This window comes from Psilocybe cubensis, chromosome 4, assembly GCF_017499595.1.
Source record: "Psilocybe cubensis strain MGC-MH-2018 chromosome 4, whole genome shotgun sequence".
Classification (NCBI taxonomy): Eukaryota; Fungi; Basidiomycota; class Agaricomycetes; order Agaricales; family Agrocybaceae; genus Psilocybe; species Psilocybe cubensis.
Window position 1 is genome coordinate 3,347,286 of NC_063002.1, and position 20,588 is coordinate 3,367,873.

General features: G+C 44.0%; 5 protein-coding genes across 5 annotated transcripts in view; 2 read left to right on the forward strand and 3 right to left on the reverse strand.

Moving 5' to 3' along the window:
• Nucleotides 1-1,488: 1,488 nt before the first annotated feature.
• JR316_0005281 (Phosphoribosylaminoimidazole carboxylase) lies at nucleotides 1,489-3,473 on the reverse strand (the record flags this gene model as incomplete). The annotated part of the gene is made up of 4 exons (XM_047891041.1): nucleotides 1,489-1,689; nucleotides 1,756-2,498; nucleotides 2,559-3,338; nucleotides 3,440-3,473. 4 exons carry the CDS (start codon nucleotides 3,471-3,473, stop codon nucleotides 1,489-1,491), a joined length of 1,758 nt encoding a protein of 585 aa, XP_047750802.1.
• Nucleotides 3,474-5,282: 1,809 nt separating this feature from the next.
• JR316_0005282 (uncharacterized protein) lies at nucleotides 5,283-8,986 on the forward strand (the record flags this gene model as incomplete). Its single annotated transcript, XM_047891042.1, has 9 exons — nucleotides 5,283-5,655; nucleotides 5,705-5,881; nucleotides 5,964-6,335; nucleotides 6,420-6,476; nucleotides 6,538-6,849; nucleotides 6,918-7,011; nucleotides 7,070-7,214; nucleotides 8,712-8,832; nucleotides 8,886-8,986. The coding sequence occupies 9 exons, from the start codon at nucleotides 5,283-5,285 to the stop codon at nucleotides 8,984-8,986; spliced, it is 1,752 nt and encodes a 583-aa protein (XP_047750803.1).
• A 2,285-nt stretch (nucleotides 8,987-11,271) lies between these two features.
• Nucleotides 11,272-12,689, reverse strand: JR316_0005283 (uncharacterized protein; the record flags this gene model as incomplete). The annotated part of the gene is made up of 4 exons (XM_047891043.1): nucleotides 11,272-11,609; nucleotides 11,670-12,255; nucleotides 12,307-12,343; nucleotides 12,406-12,689. 4 exons carry the CDS (start codon nucleotides 12,687-12,689, stop codon nucleotides 11,272-11,274), a joined length of 1,245 nt encoding a protein of 414 aa, XP_047750804.1.
• Nucleotides 12,690-15,651: 2,962 nt separating this feature from the next.
• On the forward strand, nucleotides 15,652-16,745 carry JR316_0005284 (Fumagillin beta-trans-bergamotene synthase; the record flags this gene model as incomplete). The annotated part of the gene is made up of 4 exons (XM_047891044.1): nucleotides 15,652-15,777; nucleotides 15,837-16,230; nucleotides 16,291-16,619; nucleotides 16,677-16,745. The coding sequence occupies 4 exons, from the start codon at nucleotides 15,652-15,654 to the stop codon at nucleotides 16,743-16,745; spliced, it is 918 nt and encodes a 305-aa protein (XP_047750805.1).
• Nucleotides 16,746-18,755: 2,010 nt separating this feature from the next.
• JR316_0005285 (Fructose-bisphosphate aldolase) overlaps nucleotides 18,756-20,588 on the reverse strand; it is a gene marked incomplete at both ends in the record, with an annotated part of 3,473 nt that continues 1,640 nt past the window's right edge. The window contains 10 exons of the mRNA XM_047891045.1: nucleotides 18,756-18,875; nucleotides 18,933-19,038; nucleotides 19,094-19,263; nucleotides 19,315-19,477; nucleotides 19,538-19,657; nucleotides 19,734-19,870; nucleotides 19,924-20,080; nucleotides 20,148-20,285; nucleotides 20,338-20,385; nucleotides 20,443-20,531. Coding sequence (XP_047750806.1) covers nucleotides 18,756-18,875; nucleotides 18,933-19,038; nucleotides 19,094-19,263; nucleotides 19,315-19,477; nucleotides 19,538-19,657; nucleotides 19,734-19,870; nucleotides 19,924-20,080; nucleotides 20,148-20,285; nucleotides 20,338-20,385; nucleotides 20,443-20,531 — 1,248 coding nt within the window. The remainder of the gene's footprint in view (nucleotides 18,876-18,932; nucleotides 19,039-19,093; nucleotides 19,264-19,314; nucleotides 19,478-19,537; nucleotides 19,658-19,733; nucleotides 19,871-19,923; nucleotides 20,081-20,147; nucleotides 20,286-20,337; nucleotides 20,386-20,442; nucleotides 20,532-20,588) is intronic.

Sequence of the window (20,588 nt, forward strand, 5' to 3'; positions counted from 1 at the left end):
AATGAGAAAGTTTCCAAGAGACGTTTTCCTTCGGCTTGACTATCTAGAGCGGGTAGCACCTTTCGGAAAGTAGGTGTCCTCTGACCTTCTGTGTCTCGTGTGCTGCCTCCACCCCTCCGCTTAAGCTATATGCCAAGTTATGTCTTCTAAAAATATAGAGAGCGACCACCGAAGATGACCAGCTGAGCTCTATTAAAAGGCCGATTTAAGCCAATTGTTTTTTGATCTCGTAGTAACAAATGCCCTGTTCGATCGTTGCCAGCATTGGGTTTACTGGCAGGGTACCGACTCCTGGAGAATGGGAATACAATAACTTTGGTTACACAAATTTACAAAGTAAACCATCTCTGACACTTCGTTGGATGTATCCGGAAGACATTCCATACCCAAGACCAAATGCATCGGTCTCGGGCATAAAGATGATGGCCTTAGGTCACTGCAGTCAGGTCATGTTTATTTTCATCCAATGGACGACATCGAAAGCCCTAATATTGCACCAGAATGTGTCAAAGTACGTGGGATGCAGTGAGACCTAGTCATCTTGAATGACCGACATCATAATTCTCTTAGCCAGCAGGACGATAAAGCAACGGGGCGCTATATGGGTACCATCCCTATATTTAGAAGAGGCGAGTACGAGATTTCAACGTAAATAGATTGCCTTCTACCCGAGCCCTCTGGTAAATTGGGAGTTGGCGGCGGTCTGCTATCATTTTGGTGTGATTTAAATAATTGTGATCCTTTTGATGATCTTCAAGGGCCTACAATCACTTGATCATAAACTTGCAACGGAGGTTCTGTACTATCCTCGACTTCTTCAAATAGGTCACCATGGTACGAGATTGTCCTTAAGAAGGTTACCATAAAGTTTCCAGCTTCAAACCACCGGTTACGGTTGAAGTATGAGGGTTAGTGAACGCCAAGCAGTAGGCCGGACGGACCGCGGATATCAAAATGACTTATAAGGCAGGCATCATGCATGGATGGTCGAGTAAGCGCCTGTGTTGCATATATCCGAATTTGAGTCTCAAACAAGACAATTAAAAAGCGAATCCTTGAACTTATAGAAAAAAAACGAACTCACCCTAGAGACATTGGAAAGGTAGGACATCCAAACGTCTGAAGCTACTCCGGACAGGGTTTCGCCATTTTTTGCGTGTTCCTCCGTTGGAAAAGCTTCGAGTTACATGGGAGTGTGTTCAAGTATATAAGAAAAGATGAGCGGCCTTGTCGATAACCCCATACCCCCCAGAGTTTTTTTAACCACCAAATATCATGGGCCGCTGCCTCCGCAAAGTCTAACGATATAGTGCTTACTTATCGGCCACACTCAACCCCACAAGCAAGACTGAGTCAAATGACTGCATGTAAATTGATCCAGATTCGAGAGTCGTACTGACCCGATTTCTTGCGTCTATAAATCCAATGCGGCCGGAGTGCGGCCGTTTAATTATTTGGTACCACACAACACAGTTAGATTGCAGGCTCTTATGTTCGTTTTACCTGGTATTTTTCCCATCCGACTTCTTTGAGTATTTCAACCTTTCCTAGGACCTCCGCTTCCATTGCTTTCATGTATTGGTCCATTGCTTCAATGAGGCCTGGGATACCGGCGGACAGGATACGCACAGCAAGAAGTCCTGCGTTCATGCCGTTGTTTATGGCCACTGTAGCGACGGGTATACCACGCTAGTTTTTATTCAGGAAGATAGTTAGTAAAGAGAACCCAAAATTATTTTAAACTTATCGACGTACAGGCATTTGCACAATGCTATGCAAGGAGTCGACACCGTCGAGCGTGCTACCTTTGACAGGGACGCCAATAACGGGTAGCGCAGTCATAGCTGCTACCATCCCTGGCAGATGAGCAGCGCCGCCGGCTCCCGCAATGATTGTCCGCAGGCCGCGAGTCGATGCCGAGCGAGCATAATCGACGAGTCGATCAGGCGTCCGATGCGCCGAGACAATTGTGAGCTCGTATGGGATTTTGAATTGGTCGAGAACGCGCGCGGCGGGTAGCATGACTGGTAGATCGGAGTCTGAGCCCATAATGATACCCACTAGTGGGTTAGGGTCCGAAAATCCAGAGCCTGGAGTAGCGACAATCGGCGCGTAACGATCCACTTCCTCTGAAGTACTTTCAGGTAATGATTCGAGAAGGGGCCGCAGACGGCTTCTCAGCTGTGCATCCGAGTCGGCTACAATGGTGATATGGCCCATTTTACGTCCCTTTCGGCATTCTGATTTCCCATAGAGATGCACTGAGACACCAGGGATAGTCAAAGCGACATCTACAGTTTTCTGAATTTCTTGCATTGACGACGAATATCCTATCAGATTCAGCATCGCAGCTGATGGGACTTTAAGTGCTGTGGAGCCAAGGGGCAACGAGAGAATTGCGCGGAGATGGTTTTCATATTGAGATGTTTCACAGGCTTCAATCGTGTAATGGCCGGAGTTATGAGGTCGAGGGGCAATTTCATTGATGAAAATCTTTCCTAAAGAATTGTCACGTCATCAGGGTTAAGAGGACGGCGAGCAAAACAAAACTAACGCACCATCTTCCATCAAGAACATTTCAACACCAAAGACACCAGCGCCGGAGAAAGACTTAACGGCGGTTTCGGCAATGGCTCTTGCTCGTTGTGATAGCGAAGGATCGCGACTGCGAAGCGGTGCGAAAACAAGATGACAGATGTTGTCCTTGTGAACGGTTTCCACGACGGGGTACGACTGAACTTGCCCATCAACCGCTCTTACTACCATGACCGCAATTTCCTGTTTGAAAGGAACCCATCTTTCAGCGTATAAGGGCCGGTTATTGAGGAAAGTGATTGCTTCTTGCGCCTGTCCAAGCTCCCGGAGGACAAAGTTGCCACGTCCGTCGTATGCCAACGTACGGCTTTTCAGCATCAGGGGTAGCCCTAGCTTTCCTGCGACATCGGAGATGGATTCTACGGACGACTCTACAGCCACGAAATCTGATATTGGGAGGCCATGCGAAGATAGATGGACCTTTTGTCGATATTTATCTTGAATGATTTCAACAGTCGAAGGGTGGGGATGGACAACCAGTTCCTTATGCTGAAAGGCGGACTGAACTTCTTGGAGCGTTGCCGTATTTACGTGTTCAATCTCTATTGTAAGAATATCCACTTTGTTGGCTAATTCGCGTATTTTTTCTGGGTTAGCAAAGGATCCGTCGACATGGGACAGATGAAGTGCGGTAGGCGCAACGATACGTTTAGCGGGTCCGTGATGTCCATCGTCCAGAATAACAACATTCACATTCAAAAGTGAAGCAGATGCTGCCAGCATTCGACCAAGCTGGCCTCCCCCTATTGAAAATGTTGGTTCTCACATAACCTCAAACGATGAAATCCTGGATAAATGATCGCTATTCAGTACGAATTGACTAGAAAAACACAAGTGGACTCACGCGCACCAAGTATTCCAACTACCTTGTCAGACATTATCGGTTCGAGATGGTGATTAAAAGAGAGATAGCAAATTTTTGTGGCATTCGTCCATCTAACCCTGATCTAAGGTCACAATTATTTTTAAATTATTAACCCGAAGTGTTGCCGAATCCGAACCTTTACCTTCGTTCAACGTCATTCATACTGTAGCATATATTTAATGTCCATAGAGAAGAAAGATGGAACTGAAAGGAAAAGTATCCGTTGAAAGAATGGCCTGGTATGATTGCAACATTTACTTTGCTTGACGTCATCACTGATGTTGAAAACCACTGCTCAGCCTAAAATTGCCTGGAGGCTAACACCAATGGGAGTCTTCCCAAAGCCCTAGGGCACACCCTTGCTCAAAAGCTTCCTAGAACTCCTTGCTTCCTAGAACTCCTTGAAGGCTCTTAATTGACTCTCCTTGGCACTCTTGCCGCATCTTGTTCTCGTTCATTCACCGTTTCTACTGGCAGTGGAAATATAAGAAGGAAGGGAAGCAATCACTTCATACCGCGAATTCTCAGGTATACGTCCCAGATCAAAATCTCTCCCTTTTCGGAGAACCTGGACATATTTGCAGTAACAACACCTAAAATGGCTCACAAAATCGTCTCGCGTGTGTTAATTTTCCGTTTTTCGAGAACTAGAGCCCGGAGGAGGGAGATAAAGCAAAAGAGAACGAGACACTAGAGCCTCCCGATACGAGGTCTGCTGGTACATAACGGTAATGAATCAACAACCCGATTTTCAGTCAAAAATGATGCTTCGCTTGCGGGACATACATGTTCTAGTTCTTTGTGGATGATTTTACCGCTGAGAGCCGCTGAGGATGTTGCAGAACTCTTCGTGGCCTGCTAATCCGGATAAATCGGAAAATAAAAGGTCAAGGGGTATCCGAACATCTCAACCAATTGCTCATCGGCGATGTCGAAGCCCAACGTTGGCAGTCAGGCCGATTCTCCATGTGCAAGAGTAAATTTTCTATCTCCACACCAAAGAAGCGACCGGTTTTCAAGCCTATGAAGTAAATGCTAATTCAACACAAACCGACGTATACGAGTTCTTACGTGCTCCGATCGTACCTCATGTTGTGTAGACTAAGAAAAAGCCAATTGTTACTGGCTATGAACACACGCCGGTGATATACGAAATTCAAAGGAACCTACTGACCACGCATATGATCTCTGGGCATTAAACGGGTAGACATCTCCTACTATTCCTATACAGCCTGTAATACCTTAAAGGATACCCGCCTTAAACTCAGCAAGATAGATTTTCCTTCTTCCGAATCCGTTGATAATTATCGCGAATGGCCGGAATCCTCGCAGTGAACATCAGTGAACATTTTCCGAGGAAAATTTACTGTTTCAACGTGCGCCACCATTTTTTTTAAAAAAGATACCCATGAGCTAATCGGCATCTTGTTTTAGATTGGATGCCCATTGTATTTCACCCTTGAAGAGGATACACTGTGACGAGGTTTAACGGTGCCGGTTGTGCCCGTGAGTACTCATGTCCGAATGTCAGCTACTTGGCAACGTAAACATGATACATTGCGACAATAAGCTACTCTATTCCGTTGACTTCAAATATCACTATGACTTGGACTCATGAGTGTCTTTTAAGTTGTCACCCAGCCCCTGAACGATGACGATGACGCGCGCTTGGTGTGCTAAAAGTCACGTCAAAATCATAAATCACGTGAACATTAATATAATTTGAATTTCAGACTCCGAAAAATCAATCAGCGTTAGTATGCGATAACGAGTCTTCGTCGTCTCAGAATCCATTCGAACCCTGTTTATTCACTAGTTCATAATGTCGCATCCCATCGCCTTTACACGTCCAGAGTATGATTGTCAAACGATAGATTCGTCTGGCAGTGCGCAAAACTGGACTTTAGTCAAGGAGCGACTACGTATTTTAAATTGCGGAAAGGACGCGCACGGATACAGCGAATTTTCTGGATTTGGATGTCCTCCTTTAACCCTTGGGAAGAGCGGCGACATTTACCTTGATCTTGACCCTGCATCCATCAATTTGTATGGCCGCTATACAGACGAATGGAAACTTTGGCCGGGACCTCATTCCCGTGATGACGTTTTGTTACATCCAATCTACCAAAATCGTTGTCTATGGTGCTCTGAGACGATTGGGTGGCAAGCTCTCAACCGTGTACAACTTCATCAGGGTGAGAATAAAAAGCTGCTCCCAGTCTATTCTTATCATAACTTCCCCAGATAAGTCTCGACAGATTGTCATCGCCAATTCTGCTACGTATGAAGAACATCAGAAATATGTAAAGAAAAGACAAATTCTGGAAACTAATGGTCCAAATCCAAAAAGGTCCAAGACCACAAAGAGCCCAAATCAATCACAGGCCTCCTCGTCTTGCCAACGTATACCAAAAAATTCTAGTATGTTGTAATTTTATCATATTATACAAACTGAGAGCGATGGTCCCGAATCGAGCTGTATCATCTCATAGCCAACATCTAGGGCCGACGACCAACTCTCCATCCCGATTTGTTTCAAGTGGCGGTCAACTCACCACCGCATCTGTCCGAGTACACATGGCATTTGGTTCTCAAGTCATTGCGAACACATCTGCCGGGCTCCGAAGTCCTATAGCGGAGGGAAACGGCATGGGAACCGGAGAAGAACCTAGCAATCTGGTTGCTGACTTTGAAAAACTAAAAGATGTTGCAAACACTGCGGTGTATGGGTTACAGATCGCTCAGCAACAAATTGATCGTTTGAAACAAGAAAATGATTTTTTGAGATCAACGCTGGCGCAACTTTCTCAAAATGATAGAAGTCGTGTTCATCACACGCCCCGGGTGGAATCGGCCCTGACTAGCTTGGATCGCGGTGAGCTTACTAGTGTGGTTAATTTTGCTTGGAGCAAGGGTTTGACGCCATCTCGAAACTTGTTTAATAATCCATTGCCTTCAGGAACTGAACGTTTGACTGGACAAACACCGGATGTGAACACCGAAGTTCCACCAAACGGTATTTAAAAATCAAAAATTTTCATTTGTATTAATTGATTATTGATTAAGATAATGTGCAGGGATACCAGATGATGCAGACTTCCTTAGCGTTAACTCTTCAAGAATATCAGGGAATTGGATTCCAAATGACAGCCTAGTCCAAATGCAAACATCAGGCGCCCATGCTGTTGAATCAGACCTAGACCATCCACCAAGCTCGCTTCGAGTTGCCGATTCCATGCCTATCGATATTGGCTGCACAGCTCAGTCTCAAGCTCTCGTCAACGACAAGGAAGCTGCGGATCTACCAATGCCTCCGAGTTCCGTGCACTCTCTGCATAGTTATCGAGTAGAGTCGGAAACGGAAGACGCACCTGCCGGTGCCGGTATCGGTAAGGTCTAATCTAAGCGCCATCTGGAACACGTGTCAGGAACTTAAAATCGTTATCTAAATTACCAGAAGCACCTTTGCAGCTGAAGCTGAAGCTTGAACAGGCACATATGTCCATTCTCTATGGACAAGTGGATGATTTTATCGCTTGTAGACTTTGCAGGTGAGTCAAAAATAATGACTACGTAAACGGAACACATTTATAACAGTTTGTGTCTTAGAGCGCAAGGTAGCCCGATTTTCGAAATAAAAGCAGCCACACAAGACTCGAGGAAAGCTATGGAACGACATCTCATTGAAGAGCATCCGGTTGAAGTTGAGACGATGTGTTGTCTGAAGTACGATGATCTCCAACAGCTAAAAGACGTGATGCTGTGATTTTCGTTCTGAAATCATACTTGTCCTCCGAATTGATTCTGATTATTTTGATGGGTATAAACGTGGATTTTGACCCTTTGAAATGATTGTGGGGCTGTGTATACGTGAGATCTTATCAGTTAGTTTTTTACTTGCGCAATCTGTAAGTTTTTAATCTTGGTTCCTACAATATACTGTTATCTGTAAGCAGTGGGGTCACTTTGCGAATTGAGAGGATATACAAGTGCACGATCTAAAAATACAGTGTCGGGGTGTAAGTCGATAACTCCTCTATGTCGATGGTAGAATGGCCTCAAGCACAATGATATGATTTCTTCAAATGTATCTGTACTCTGCTCGGGATGGCCAAGAGAAAATCTTGTGGTCGCAAAATTCACGATATCAGAATATTTCTATTTTAATTCTATAACAAATGGATCTGGCCAAGATTCCCATCTATCATATTCGCAAACTCGGCCAGATGACCTTGAAGGTGGACGGCCACGATATGTCACCACATATCGGTCCGATTCGCGCGGGCAACACACCTTGTCGTCGTTTCCTAAATGTTGAAGTCCGAATGAGGAGGGATTGCTTCATTAGGAACAAAAGGCCTCAAAGCAGTATAGCGACTATGATGTTATCGTCGGTGGATTAAATGGCTTTAGATGTCCACCGTTGAGTCGGTTTTGATAAGTTTCCATTGTCGGAACATCTTTTTTTCAATACTCCAAGTAGGTATCTTTGGAGATATACTCTTACAGGGTGCTAACTTTTGCACCCCATGCCGTGCTTCTGTAAATGCTTGAATTCTTAATGACAAAAGTAACGGTAGCTAGTTTACAAACCTGTGTATTGAGTTGATGTTTAACAGGAAACGTACCATACAGTTCAGACGGAATATACAGTGGACGGGGATCAAATGTCGGACATTGTAGAAATCTTTAGGTGTTAAATGACGGCTAATACGAAGATGATAGGTGTCAACATAGAGTTACAGCAAGATATATACATTTTCCTTGTCATAGTTCAATTGTATTTCTTACCTTCAGTTATCAACTACTTGCACAGCCATTTTGTAAATGTTATACCCAAGCACAGATGCCAGACCCTCTTCGCAAGCGATTTTTTGTTCGGGACAGCTCTCTTAATCGGTATGGCCTACGGAGGGCACGAAAAATATTCCCAGCTTTATAAATGCCCGTTTAGTTAGAAATTAATTGCATACAGCCTGTCTGAAAGGCTCAAGCGCCCATTAATATGCTTAGGCCCAGAACTGGGCGCCAAAAGTAGTTTTATTCATTAAAAATGTGGAATATCACAAGTAAGTTTGAAAGCTAATCCATAAAGATGGGAAACTATGAGAGGTTACAGGTTACCTTTAGTCATTTTCTGTCGCTGCGGTTAGCTTCAATCCTACACAATTTTGAAGATGACAACGGGTCATCGACAGATATTGTGACATAGCATCAATTACAGATTTACGATAAAACGGACAACAACTAGGGCGACTACCGGAGATATACCTTGAGAACTATTGGAAGAAAAACAGGACTGCGTAGCAATCTCTCAGACGCACAGTTCTGTCATCATCCAACGCTCGCGAATAACAAGGGCATATTCCCACGTAAGCCGTGCACTTGGACATTGTGGTATGTTTTGTCTCTAAAAGCACCGTAGTAATCGCTACATTCACTGAAAGGTTAGACAACTATCGTATGGGCGAATATGTACCGACCAATTTGACAGCCGATACCAACTTCATGGAGCTTACTGCTTAGAATAGTTTAGTACCTCAGTGGGTTTATCTCTGTTATCAAGACGCTTTCAAGCAAGTTCTCTGTTAGCTGTCCAGTGTATTTACTAATTGGCGGCGGCAGAACATGCCCTGTCAGCAAAAAGATGAGAAGTAGTCTGGGAGCCATTCCATACACCTTGCTCTCCAAACACGAAACAACTGCATACCCATATCATTTGGCATGACTATGACAGAGGAGGCTCTAGACCGAGTCGTGTTCTGGTGTCGAGATTGAAACTAGCGCCACCGCTACAACGACGACTCATTGTAAAGAATGCTCACTTCAGATATGATAAAGACAATTCATAGATCTAATAGTAGGTAGATACTAGATAAAGAACGAACCAGCTTATTTCAACATGGTTTGCTATTCATATCACTCAGGTTGGCTTGAACATGGTAGAAATATTTAATTTATTACTGACACACGGGGCACTGAACTGTGTTTTCTGTAGTCCAGTTTAATTGGTATTTAATTCTGAAAAATTCTGGAGTGCGCTGTTTGCTTAAGCAGATTGAATTGCTAAGCGCTTGCCGGTGGCCGCGGAAGCACAGATGTAACGCTCTGGCGGTCATCGATCGGAGAAGGTAAGAAAACGGCAAGCAACGGCACCGCATGGCACAACAATTGGATCGAGATTGCGGCATCCAGAATTTGAAAAACCCCTGGTACCTCATATGATACCAGCGTGATCGTGCAGACTTGTACATACTGGCATTGGCAAGGACGATAGATTCAGAGAGCCGGGGATGAAACCGAATAATGGTGAGGACTTCCGACACTAACATGAATCGGTTATCCGCCATGACCTACGGGTACATACTGCTATTGAATATTCAGCAAAGAAATGATACATACATATCTCAGTGCGCTTCCCCTTCCTCCCACACTTGGGAACTAGAGATATAGATCAGCTATGGTGGATCACTAGAGTGGTCCACTCACAGCCTAGAAGACCAAACTAGCCTAGTAGCCTACCTACCTAACCTCGCCGGACATATTGTATGATATTGGGCATTAGTCAAGCTTCAACGTTCAAAACCAACTATTACTTCAAATTCTACATTTTATGAGAGGATTCACGAAGCTTCGGTGATACACCAAAAAGTGAGACTATTACCACGAAGCGTACTCCTTTGTCATGATTTAATTTGTAGTAATGACCAGAAATATTATGATGACCCTTGGGCGACCCTGGCTAATAATGATGTTTTGATAGAGTCGGTGATTTACAATATAGAATGCAATGTGATCACCCAGTCCGCTGAATAAAAAGCCTAATTTCTGATGTCAATTGTTATCATGATGCAGCATGATGGCAAAGAAAGGCTATCATTGTTAATCGCTTTAGTGGAGTAGCCAACGAGTGTCAACTTGAAAAAGAGAATCCTTCAGTAAAGTTTACCGTGCCAGTGAGTTGTGTTTTACCTCGAACTTCTATCTTCAACGGCAGTTTCATGATTTGGGATGTGTATGTAATAATGGTTGATAAATTGAGGTTTTCGCGTAAGAGGTAACACTAGCATCGCGATATCCAATGAGCGTCTCAGGAATCAGGATCCTTCGATTTGACACTTGTTTCCCGACATCGAATATGTATTATTATTCAAGCTGTAAAAATCGTCTCGAATAGACAAGAGGCTTTTAAGCGATGTGCATCTAAACACTGCAAGAATGGGGCATGAATTCATTGAATACCGTATTATGGGCAACTATCGAGCTGTCACATGGTCCTTATTCGATTCAGTCACCAATTGGCTTTGAGGCGCTAGCGAAAAAAATGATCAAAACGTGTTTAAACCTATAAAGAAGGTTTATCCCGACTCAAGGGACCAGCCAATGGTTACCCCACACCGCTCAGTTGGCTGTTGACATCGCTATCCGGGAGAATCCGCAGACCTTGTCCAAAACGTAGCACCCATTGACTATACACACAATACGTAAGTTAAGAAGGCTGTTCTCTCGCTTCTTCGTATTTCCAGTGGGTGGTATTACATTCGTTGCTGTGGCTGCAGGGCAAAAATTCAAGCGATTTTTAAATCAAATAAATGGATAGTACAAGTGGAAGGGTCAGACGACGTTGTTCGCGATAAACAATAAAGGCGCGCTACAGTGGGTCTGGGTCCAATTTGAATTATTTGACGGAAAACTTTCAGGGCAGTGCCAAAGGCGCATCTGAGAGGTTATGGCGCGCTAAATAAGCCAGAAGTTATAAGCGAGTACTTTGAACAATTGTTTGAATGTGATAATACCTTACGCCACCATATTCACCAGTCGGAGAAACCCTGAAATTTACCATCCCAGCTCCACCATATCATTTCATCATCTTCCAGATCGAGGCCAGTAGACGACACTGATAATGACTCTCGAAGAAATGCTGAGGGCTGTATACCTTGACGAGTCGTGATCCAGACCCCTTCTACTTTGGTCTTCTTGGTATGTTTAGGACGATTGATGGATTGGTTTTCAGCAGTCTGCAATCCGGAGTTGTTGAGAAAATCGTGTAAAGATGTATCAAGTGAATTGGAGACATTTTGCTGAGGAAGCCAAGCAGGATGACTAAACCGCCTAGGTGCGCGAATAAGAACGTGTGTTTGAGTTGGGGCTAGAAAATATAGTCAATAAAATGATGACTGTCAAGTAAGAAACGATAAAGATACCATACCCAGTTCAGAACTTATCCCACATCCTTCCGCATCCGCTGCTGCAAGGGTACGAGAAAGAAGACGTTCGGCTTTCTGTAAAAATTGTAATTCTTCCGCGCGAGATACATAGAGTGGAGGTGGCGGATCTTCTCCGATAGATTTATCGCCGTTTTCCTCTTCTTCGCTTTCGCTTTCGCTTTCTTCTTCGCTACTGGTTTCTTCACTATCGTCATCCTCACTGTCCTCGGGTATGTCGTCGCTTTCATCATTATCTTCAACACTGTCGCCTTCATCTGATTTATCAGCTTGGACATCTTCTCTTTCATCCTCGGCAATTTCGGCGTGATCCCGGGAGATTGTTCGTTCGTCCCTAACGCCCCAGATACTTTGTTCTAACCCATCAATCCCAAGAAATAATCTAGATTTTGCTGTTGTTACGCTCGGCCCCACGAGAATGGCCAAATGAACTTGTGCCAACTTGGAATTCTGGCCAGCACATCGCGCAAGTGCCGTAGATAATGCAGAGAAGGTGGTATCAAGATGGGATGATATAGTGTCGTATGAGGCCAGTAATTCGGTACGTTGCTTGGCTGCGCGTGTGTTCATCTAGAAACCAAGTCAAGGAAGGTAGTAATATCATATTGGAGATTAACAGACCTTGCCACCCGGAAGCCTTCCTAATTGCATCACAGGACTAAAAAAGAGAAATCGTTTTATCAATGAAGAGAAATTGTGAAAATAAGTCTTGAAGCTTACAACGGGACCTGATTCTTCAGGAAGAGTACGTGTCCTAACAAACTTGTAGCCAATCTCCCAGCAGTGGCATCGTTGATTTTTTCAACTTCCAACTTCACTAGAGGGTAGCTTGAGGACTTTATAGACTCCAACTCTCCCGTATCAATGAGAATACTTTTCTCTGGCACTGGGCACGCTGTTATAGCTGGAACTTCCTGAGCATCGCTCGTCTTGCATTCGTTGACCGTAATTGATGATTCCACAGTGCCCGTAGAAGGGCCGCTCTTTGGTGTAAGATAAGGCATCTCAACGTGAACCTTTCAAGAATTAGACACCTGCGGCGATGGAATATATAGTTGTGGGTTGTGCTGAGAGTGCTTCCAGAAATCAACCACTGTCGGCGTTAGTGTCACGTCGCGTCATCACAACAAATTTATATCACGTGTCCGTGGTTGTGAATCGATTTTGGTTGATGAAACCTTCATGAATAAACATTGTTTTCAAACCACGAAGTCGTAAAGCAAGACATCGACCTAGCAGTCAGTAAATATCCACGTATTCCAATTTTTTTATCGATTTAAACCTCTTAATAGTGTGCATGCATCTCGAAACCCGAGACGACCTCATTGCCCCTATTTTCATGGAATACCAAACGTATCATTGCTATCACAAAATGAATATGCCGTGTGCGCTTCATCTTGACTTGCGATTTGCGTTTCGCTTAGGCCTTCGGTCTTGACGGTTGAATACAGGCCTCAGGTCAGCTCTCCGCGCTCACAAATTTTACAACTATGTTGTTTATTCTATTCCTCGTACTTAAGTCCTCGTCTTTCCCACATGATTGTCCCCATAGAATTGAACATCAAGGCGGACTATATTTTACTAAGTTTCTGATTCTGTCTTCATTAAACCTAAGATTGGGCTCATCAGGAACCAGCACCCCCTTAGGTAAGCAAAAGTTGGCTTACCTCCGAACCTTTTCAACCCTTCTGCACTCACACTATTCTACATTTTTGAACCACAGATATGTAGGTTATGCTTCTTTGAACACATCTGTGGTTTTTTTTTTCAAAAAAATTTTGATCTCAAGAAGTTATAAAGATTTTAATTTTTTTCCTTTTTTTTTAGTCTAACACGTCAGAAATGGTGTTTTCTCGAGTTTGGGAGATTTTCGAAAATTTGACAATGTTCTTTTGGCCGCTTATATAATGGTACACGTGACCACACGTGACAATAAGTCACGCCTAAGTAATACCTCTCAGACTCATTATGGACTTCCAGAGACTACAATTTGACCTCTGAGGTGTAATTCTATTATTGTGGGCATAAAGGCTAGTAGTAAGGATTGTATATGCACATTTATGAATTTTTTTTTTTTAAACTTTTTGTCTGAAACCATTTTCCGTCAACATAACTTTTGATTTTTTTTTCGAGCTGGATTTTGGCCGCTCTTGGCGCCAAGCCCATTGATTACGTAAGGGTGCTGGTTTCTGATGAGCCCAATCTTACTGATGTTGTACGCGGCCCATCTTGAAACAGGACAACGATTTTCAAAAAATACTTGATCAAATTCTAATATATTGGTATGATGCGATTTGATTAAGTTGACAAGGTATGATACTTTCGGATTCGATTATGCTGCATCAGCACGCTAATCCTAAGTGCTCCTAGATATTGCTTCAAGAAAATTAAATCAAGTGACGTAGCAATAGGCGGGGCTCCCCCACCCCAGACCATTTATCGTGCATACCCCGCGGCGGAAGTGTTCCGACATCGGAGGATGACAATTGATATAGTTCACTTTTACGGGTTTGTTTAACATCGTGTGCGATTTTTCTAATTCTTATGGCGTCTACTTTTCTGGGTATAGAACACATCATGCCATAGACACATTATTATGATGTCCCGAATGTGTGTTATCGTCGAGTAACGATAGCATTGCTGTTCCAAACGGCAGGCCTATCTCAAGCCACACTGCCGCATACATCGGATTGTACCTGCTAGCCGCTAGAACGCCACGAGGAGTTATTCAAGCGGCTGTCCCCTCGGTCAATGATGTGCAAGGCTGGTGGTTGGCTGGTAGTACCCATTTCCTCCAAAAGGTAGGAGTCATACTCTGTGAATTTTTACTGCGAGCAGGTAAACCCAGCTATAGCATCTTAGCAAATATCCAAAGCGCATACCTTTCAGTAACGAAGCGTTTAGGCTATCATCGCTGCCGCCTTCTGCCGCATTGAAGTGTGGGTTGCCGTATTAGTATTGTACCTGGAAAGGAGAATCTGCCATTCGATTTGTTGTTTATTGTGGACCAAACGCTGGTAAGTATGAGCAGAATTTTATGATCGGCTTGTGTGTACAACCTCCACCGTTTTATGTCAGGTGTATACCCACATCAGTCTTAGGAAGCGATTCCATTACTTCCCACTACAATTGCAAGGCGTGCGTGACACACCTCCAAGATTCAATTTCACTATTGTCAACATTCATTGGCTCATTATGCTTTTAAAGGACAATGGATCAACGGTGGATATATCTAGCTGGCAATGATTGGACGGAAATAGCTGATGTTGTCAGACCCATGTGCACGGCCAGACATGGTCAATGATCAAACATAGTTCAGAGCTGTCCACAAACATTGACACTGTGGTCCTCCCTGTGAGTTCCGAGTAGAGGCTAGCCCTCGTCATAACGCGATATGTCATAGCGGACAACTGTGGAAACCGCCGTCTGGTATCGCCCCTTTTCCCATATTCAATCATCCTTTTCCGAGAGAAGCATCCAACGAAGTGGTCATATCATCATTCAGACAAAGTTGCCCAGACATCAGCTTCTTTCTAATCTCGTCTTTGATCAAGCCCCATCAAATCAGGTCTGAATGGATCTGCAATGTGCACCTTTTTCGTCGACCACTAAGTTTAGTCACGTTCCGCGACATACCCCCGAGAGGCTACAGCATCATAGGGACGGCTTCTTTCTCTCAAGTTTCCGGTGGCACACATGAGCATCCCCACGCCCTGTATGTTACGTAGGGATACCGAGATCTCAGATTTTGTGGCTAATCTTTTCTGTGTTTTTTTATCGCGAACCTTACCGATCGCTTTTCAAATAGGTCCACATTCGTCTTACGGATGAGTGCCCCCGATTGACCCAACTGGATTGTTCCCATAAATGTCCTAGGGACAAACTCGTGGCTTTTCTCTTAAGAGCTTGACGAGACCAGCCAATGTGGTCGCCAACCTCCAATTTTCTACCCTCCTCCAATCCCCCATGCCTTCTCCTCTCCTCTCTCGCCTAGGCAGCTCGATGCAGGCCACATCGTCAAGGCTAGGATACCATGCCTACACTATCTTCCTTTTCACTAAGTCGGACATCAAGACAACATTGATTCCCGTGGTATGCGCGTCTCTTTTATTTTATTCCTCATTGATTTACCATTGATGGTTCAATTTTAGGGCTGCTTTGCTCTCGGTGCCGCCCCGCTCTCCCCCACTAATTCATTATCCCACGCCGTGCAAGCCATATTTTGGCTATGGCTACACCTCCTTCATTTCAATCTTGCGAATCAAGTACATGATCCAGAGGAGGACATGATCAACAAGCCATGGCGACCCATTCCCACCGGTCGTATCACTCTTGCACAGGCAACCGTTCTCCGATATCTTGCGCCATTCGTATGCATGGCAGTCTCGTTACTCTATAGCCGTGCAGTGTTCTATGCTGCATTAATCTTTGCTATTCTCGTCCCCATTTACCATGAAGCGAAGGGTGACTCCCACTGGCTCTCTCGCAACTTCATGAATGCCTTTGGATATGCATGTTTCTCGACAGGCTCAACTTTGATTGCATGTTAGAGTCTTTCATCAAACTTTGTTTATTTTCGTCATCGCTAACTTTCTCTCCTTTTAGCACCAAACAGAGCGCAGCTCGATGTTCCGGGGGCGCTGTCAATATTTACCATTACAGCTATCCTAGCTACGACTATTCAGGCCCAAGACTTCCAGGATGTCATCGGCGACATTAAAACAGGAAGATTGACATTGCCGATAGCCTTTCCCAATTTTTCTCGATATACTCCTATGGTGTCCCTTCTTCTCTGGGTACCTTATTTGACTTCTGTCTGGGAGATCGGCACTGTTGGAACCATTGCCTTCACGGTTCTGACCATTATCGTTGGTCTGAGGTATCTCCTTCTCAGATCAACGAAGGACGATCAATTATCTTACGTCTGGTACAATGTGAGTAGACAATTTTTATTCCATTCTTGTTCTCGATGTTGAACCTTTTGATTCAAGGTTTGGCTTGCCATTGCATTCTCCATGCCTGGATACTGGCGTTACTACAAGGAATCCGCTGCCCTGTAATCCATGATCATGAGGCATCCAATGTCTACCACCCTTTGTAATTGTCCATAGCGTGTACTGTACCAGTTCCTATCAGTTCCTCCTCGCCTGTTGAAGTTACCCATCCAACATCATCCTAACTACACCGACTATAACCTGCTATAAATCGACACGTCACCAGCAACAACCACCTGTATTCTTCCATCACGACCCACTACGATAACCCACCGCCTCACGCTGACGATTTCCGATTGACTCCGCAAACTTTCTTGTGCTTTGTACAATTTTCACAATTTCCAACCTTTCCAACCTTTTTCAACTCAGCATCATTATTTGTCCAGTAATTTGTAATTGTACACCCCAACCTTTTGATCTCAGTCCAAATGCTTTATCACATTTTCCCCGCAGCATCCTATCGCCCTGACTCCTGATATTCTGTGCAATGCTTTTTACGTCGCTGTCCGCTGTACTTACTTATCTACAGTAGTTTATGATCTAACTTGTACCGTATGTAACGAATCCCAGAACACCTGTTCCCGTTGATGACTTCACAATCTTGCTACGATTCCACGCACCGTCGGGCTAGAAGGACATCAAATATTTAAATATTCAATAATGTACAATGGGAGGACCCCTGACAATAGGCCCAGAGGACGTTCCCGAAAAAGGTCGATTTTTGGGTTTTTTGTCCGTCGCGATTTTCAAAATTTCTGTCCGGATATAGAACGACCTACCAATTTTTTCAAAAATTTGTCCGGAAATCGGGAACAACCCTCGGGAGGCCCAATTTGTGTCCGGACAGGCCTAAAAATCGATTTTTTCGCCGCTGCGCGCGTTCAGCTGAGTTCAGTCGCAAATGGGACGCTTCAGAACAATGTTAAGAATCACTGTAATAAAAAAAAAACCTGCCTAGTACAATACAAAACCATAAAACGAGTATGCGATGCAAAAAAAGCTATGTACTACTATCTAGGTTTCGCTTTGCAAACATTTTCATCGCTTTTTTGATGCTCCCTACTCCCTCAACCAATGTCTTGTAAAGCGAAATATCTTGCGCATGAACTTCAAAACCTGCTGCAGTGACAGACAAGGGTTTATGATAGAGGAGGGTGAGTAACTTGCAGGAAGGCAGGTGTGCAAATTCAGATACATTGAGCAAGGCAGTTTTGGTGGGTCTTGCAGTGAAGTAGAGGCCATGACTGTGCTCGAAGACTTGAAAAGATGCTTTTGAAAGGGCACAGACATTGGTAGTAGTCGCAACCGGCTGGTTTCGTGAGTGCTTTCCGTTTGGTTTCTCACTCAAAGCAATGACTAAAGTACGGCGTGATCATTAGTCACTACATCGAAACAGCTCCAACTGATAGTCCACTTTACCTTTGCCAATCTGAATCCTATCATCAAGAAAAAGGAACTACAATTGAATGTGTGATGCAGAAAATCTATGTAATAATATCTAAATTTCGCTTTGCAAACATTTTCATTGCCTTTTTTATTCTCTTGAACTATGGGTTTACTAAGGGCAAAATACTAAAAAGGCGATATTGAGATTAGAAACAACGACGTAGTATCACAATACGAAGGGCGGGAGCGACTACACGCTCAGCCTCTATACTAACCGATGACTTATATTTTGAGGGTCGTTGATCACGATATATGTCCGGTTTTTGGATCGACCTCGGCGGTCCTGCAACTTTTCTGTCCGGATTTTTGGAACGACATTTTGCTCAAAATCTGGGATTTCTGTCCGGTTTCGGAACGTCCGAAGGGGTCGATTTTCAAAATTTTTGTCCGTCCGACGGAACGTCCTCTGGGCCTATTGTCAGGGGTCCTACAATGGGCTTGTCGTAGCACGTCAATTATCAGCTGATTCCGGCGCTATTTAATTTTGGCCATGCAATTGAAAATAACAGGCTATGAAATGCTTATATACAAATGGTATCAATTAAGAAGGATTCTAAAGGAATAGAAGTAAAATAGGGCGCCAGTAGCCTCCAAGAATACAATACATGTAAAAGAAATTTGAAGGGAAAATTACTTCTTGACAGGGGCTTTCTTCTTCTTTGGCGCTTTGATAAGAGAGTCTTTGGTTATATCTTCATCTAGGTCCTTGTTCTTCTCATCCTCTGAAACGTCATCTATCACATCATCAACCTATAATGACAACGTGGCCAGTCAGAAACGTGGAATCATGCATGTTCTATAACCTACGAAGGCCTCTTCCAGGTCTGGGGCTGGGCCACCGGCAAGTTTCTTCGGAACCTTTCCTAAGTCTTGCGCTTTATGGAACGGTATAGGATGTTCGGAGGCGTTGTACCTTTATTAGATCACCAATTAGTCATCGAAAAAAATTAGCGCCCCTTGGTACACACTTTCGCGTCAAGGCTGTCTTTGTGGCCGTCGAAATTTTCTTCATGATAACATCGTCTTTCTTTTCGTCAACGCCCAGTTCGATAATAGTATCCCAGTCTTCTTTCGAAATGTAATATTCATCCATACGCTCAATGACTTCATCGACAGCACTCTGCCAGGATGTGGTTAACTGTTGACCTTTTTTTTTTTTGGGAGGATAGACTAAAGACGAGATACTCACAACACCTTCGTCCATGAGTGGTTTGACCATGTATGGGAACAAGGATGGAATATATGATTGTCTGATCTCGGTTTTATCGCCTGATACTTTCAGTCGCATTCGGATTTGAACGTCGCCTAGTTGTCGGGCGAGTTTGTTCTGTTTCGAATTTTGGCCAAGCCACCTAATTAATAATTAAGCGCCTTGCACAACCAACACATCAGGAAAACGATTGAAAACATACTGAGGGAATGACATCGCATTTGGGCCTCCATAACCTGCACCGTTTCCGTATAGGTTATATGTAGGGGTGACGGTAGAGCAAATCGCATGCAACGGCATCAGTCCCCAATGTTGTTCAGGCCTGAGTGAATATCGACGATTACATCAGTTATTAAGCATTCACTTGCCTCGTGTTAAGAAGAGTAAAATGCACGCACCCGTGAATCAATGCGTCCACAAGATCTCCGTCTGAGATGGACGAAGCGGCGCGATCCATTAGCTGAAGTTCTCTCAAAATTTTCTCTGGCCCTTCAAGATTACGAATCCGAGCAGGTTCTGTTTTCAGATAATTTTCCTACCGATCCGTGAATACACCTCCGCGGATAACGTACGACGAATACTTCATACCTGGATGAATAAAGGAACAAATGAATGATCCTGGAAATAATAATCCATTTTGTCTCCCAAAGTTTCTCGTGAAGTCGGTGAGTAGACATATGGGCCTAATAGTTTTGAGGTGATGTCAAAAGGACTTAAAATAGAGTACTTCTGATTCATCTTGGCACTAAAACGGGGACGCATGACAGTCTTGCTTTGTAGTGATAAGCGCACGGCGGAATAGAGTTACTCACAGGTCTTTTCCCTCGTCGAAGTCCATGGTGTCACTCGACAATTTCCATGTTGAGAGCATGTTGAGTACTTGGCGAATATCTGATTGTGCCCCATTGATGAGTTGGTCAATAACGTTGGCGGGTATTTTCATCTTCTCCCTTCGGAAGAATAAGAATCAAGCCATGAGGTAATTGATGACTTGTCACTTACTTGAAAGCGATGGTAAGAATTCTTGATCGTATCGATTGCGCGGGAGGCCTTGAAACGAGTAATACTCAGTGATACATAAGCGTTTAATTATATTTTCAGACATACTTGTGAAAGGGGAGGCTAAAGGTCGTAGCCATCAAGGGCTTTAGCTTTTGCGCCTGGCGATCATTGGCAATGCAGATGATAGGAATCTGCTAGAAAATTAAGTCCGCTGACCTAAGAATTAGGCAACGGTGCGGACCTTGGTTTTC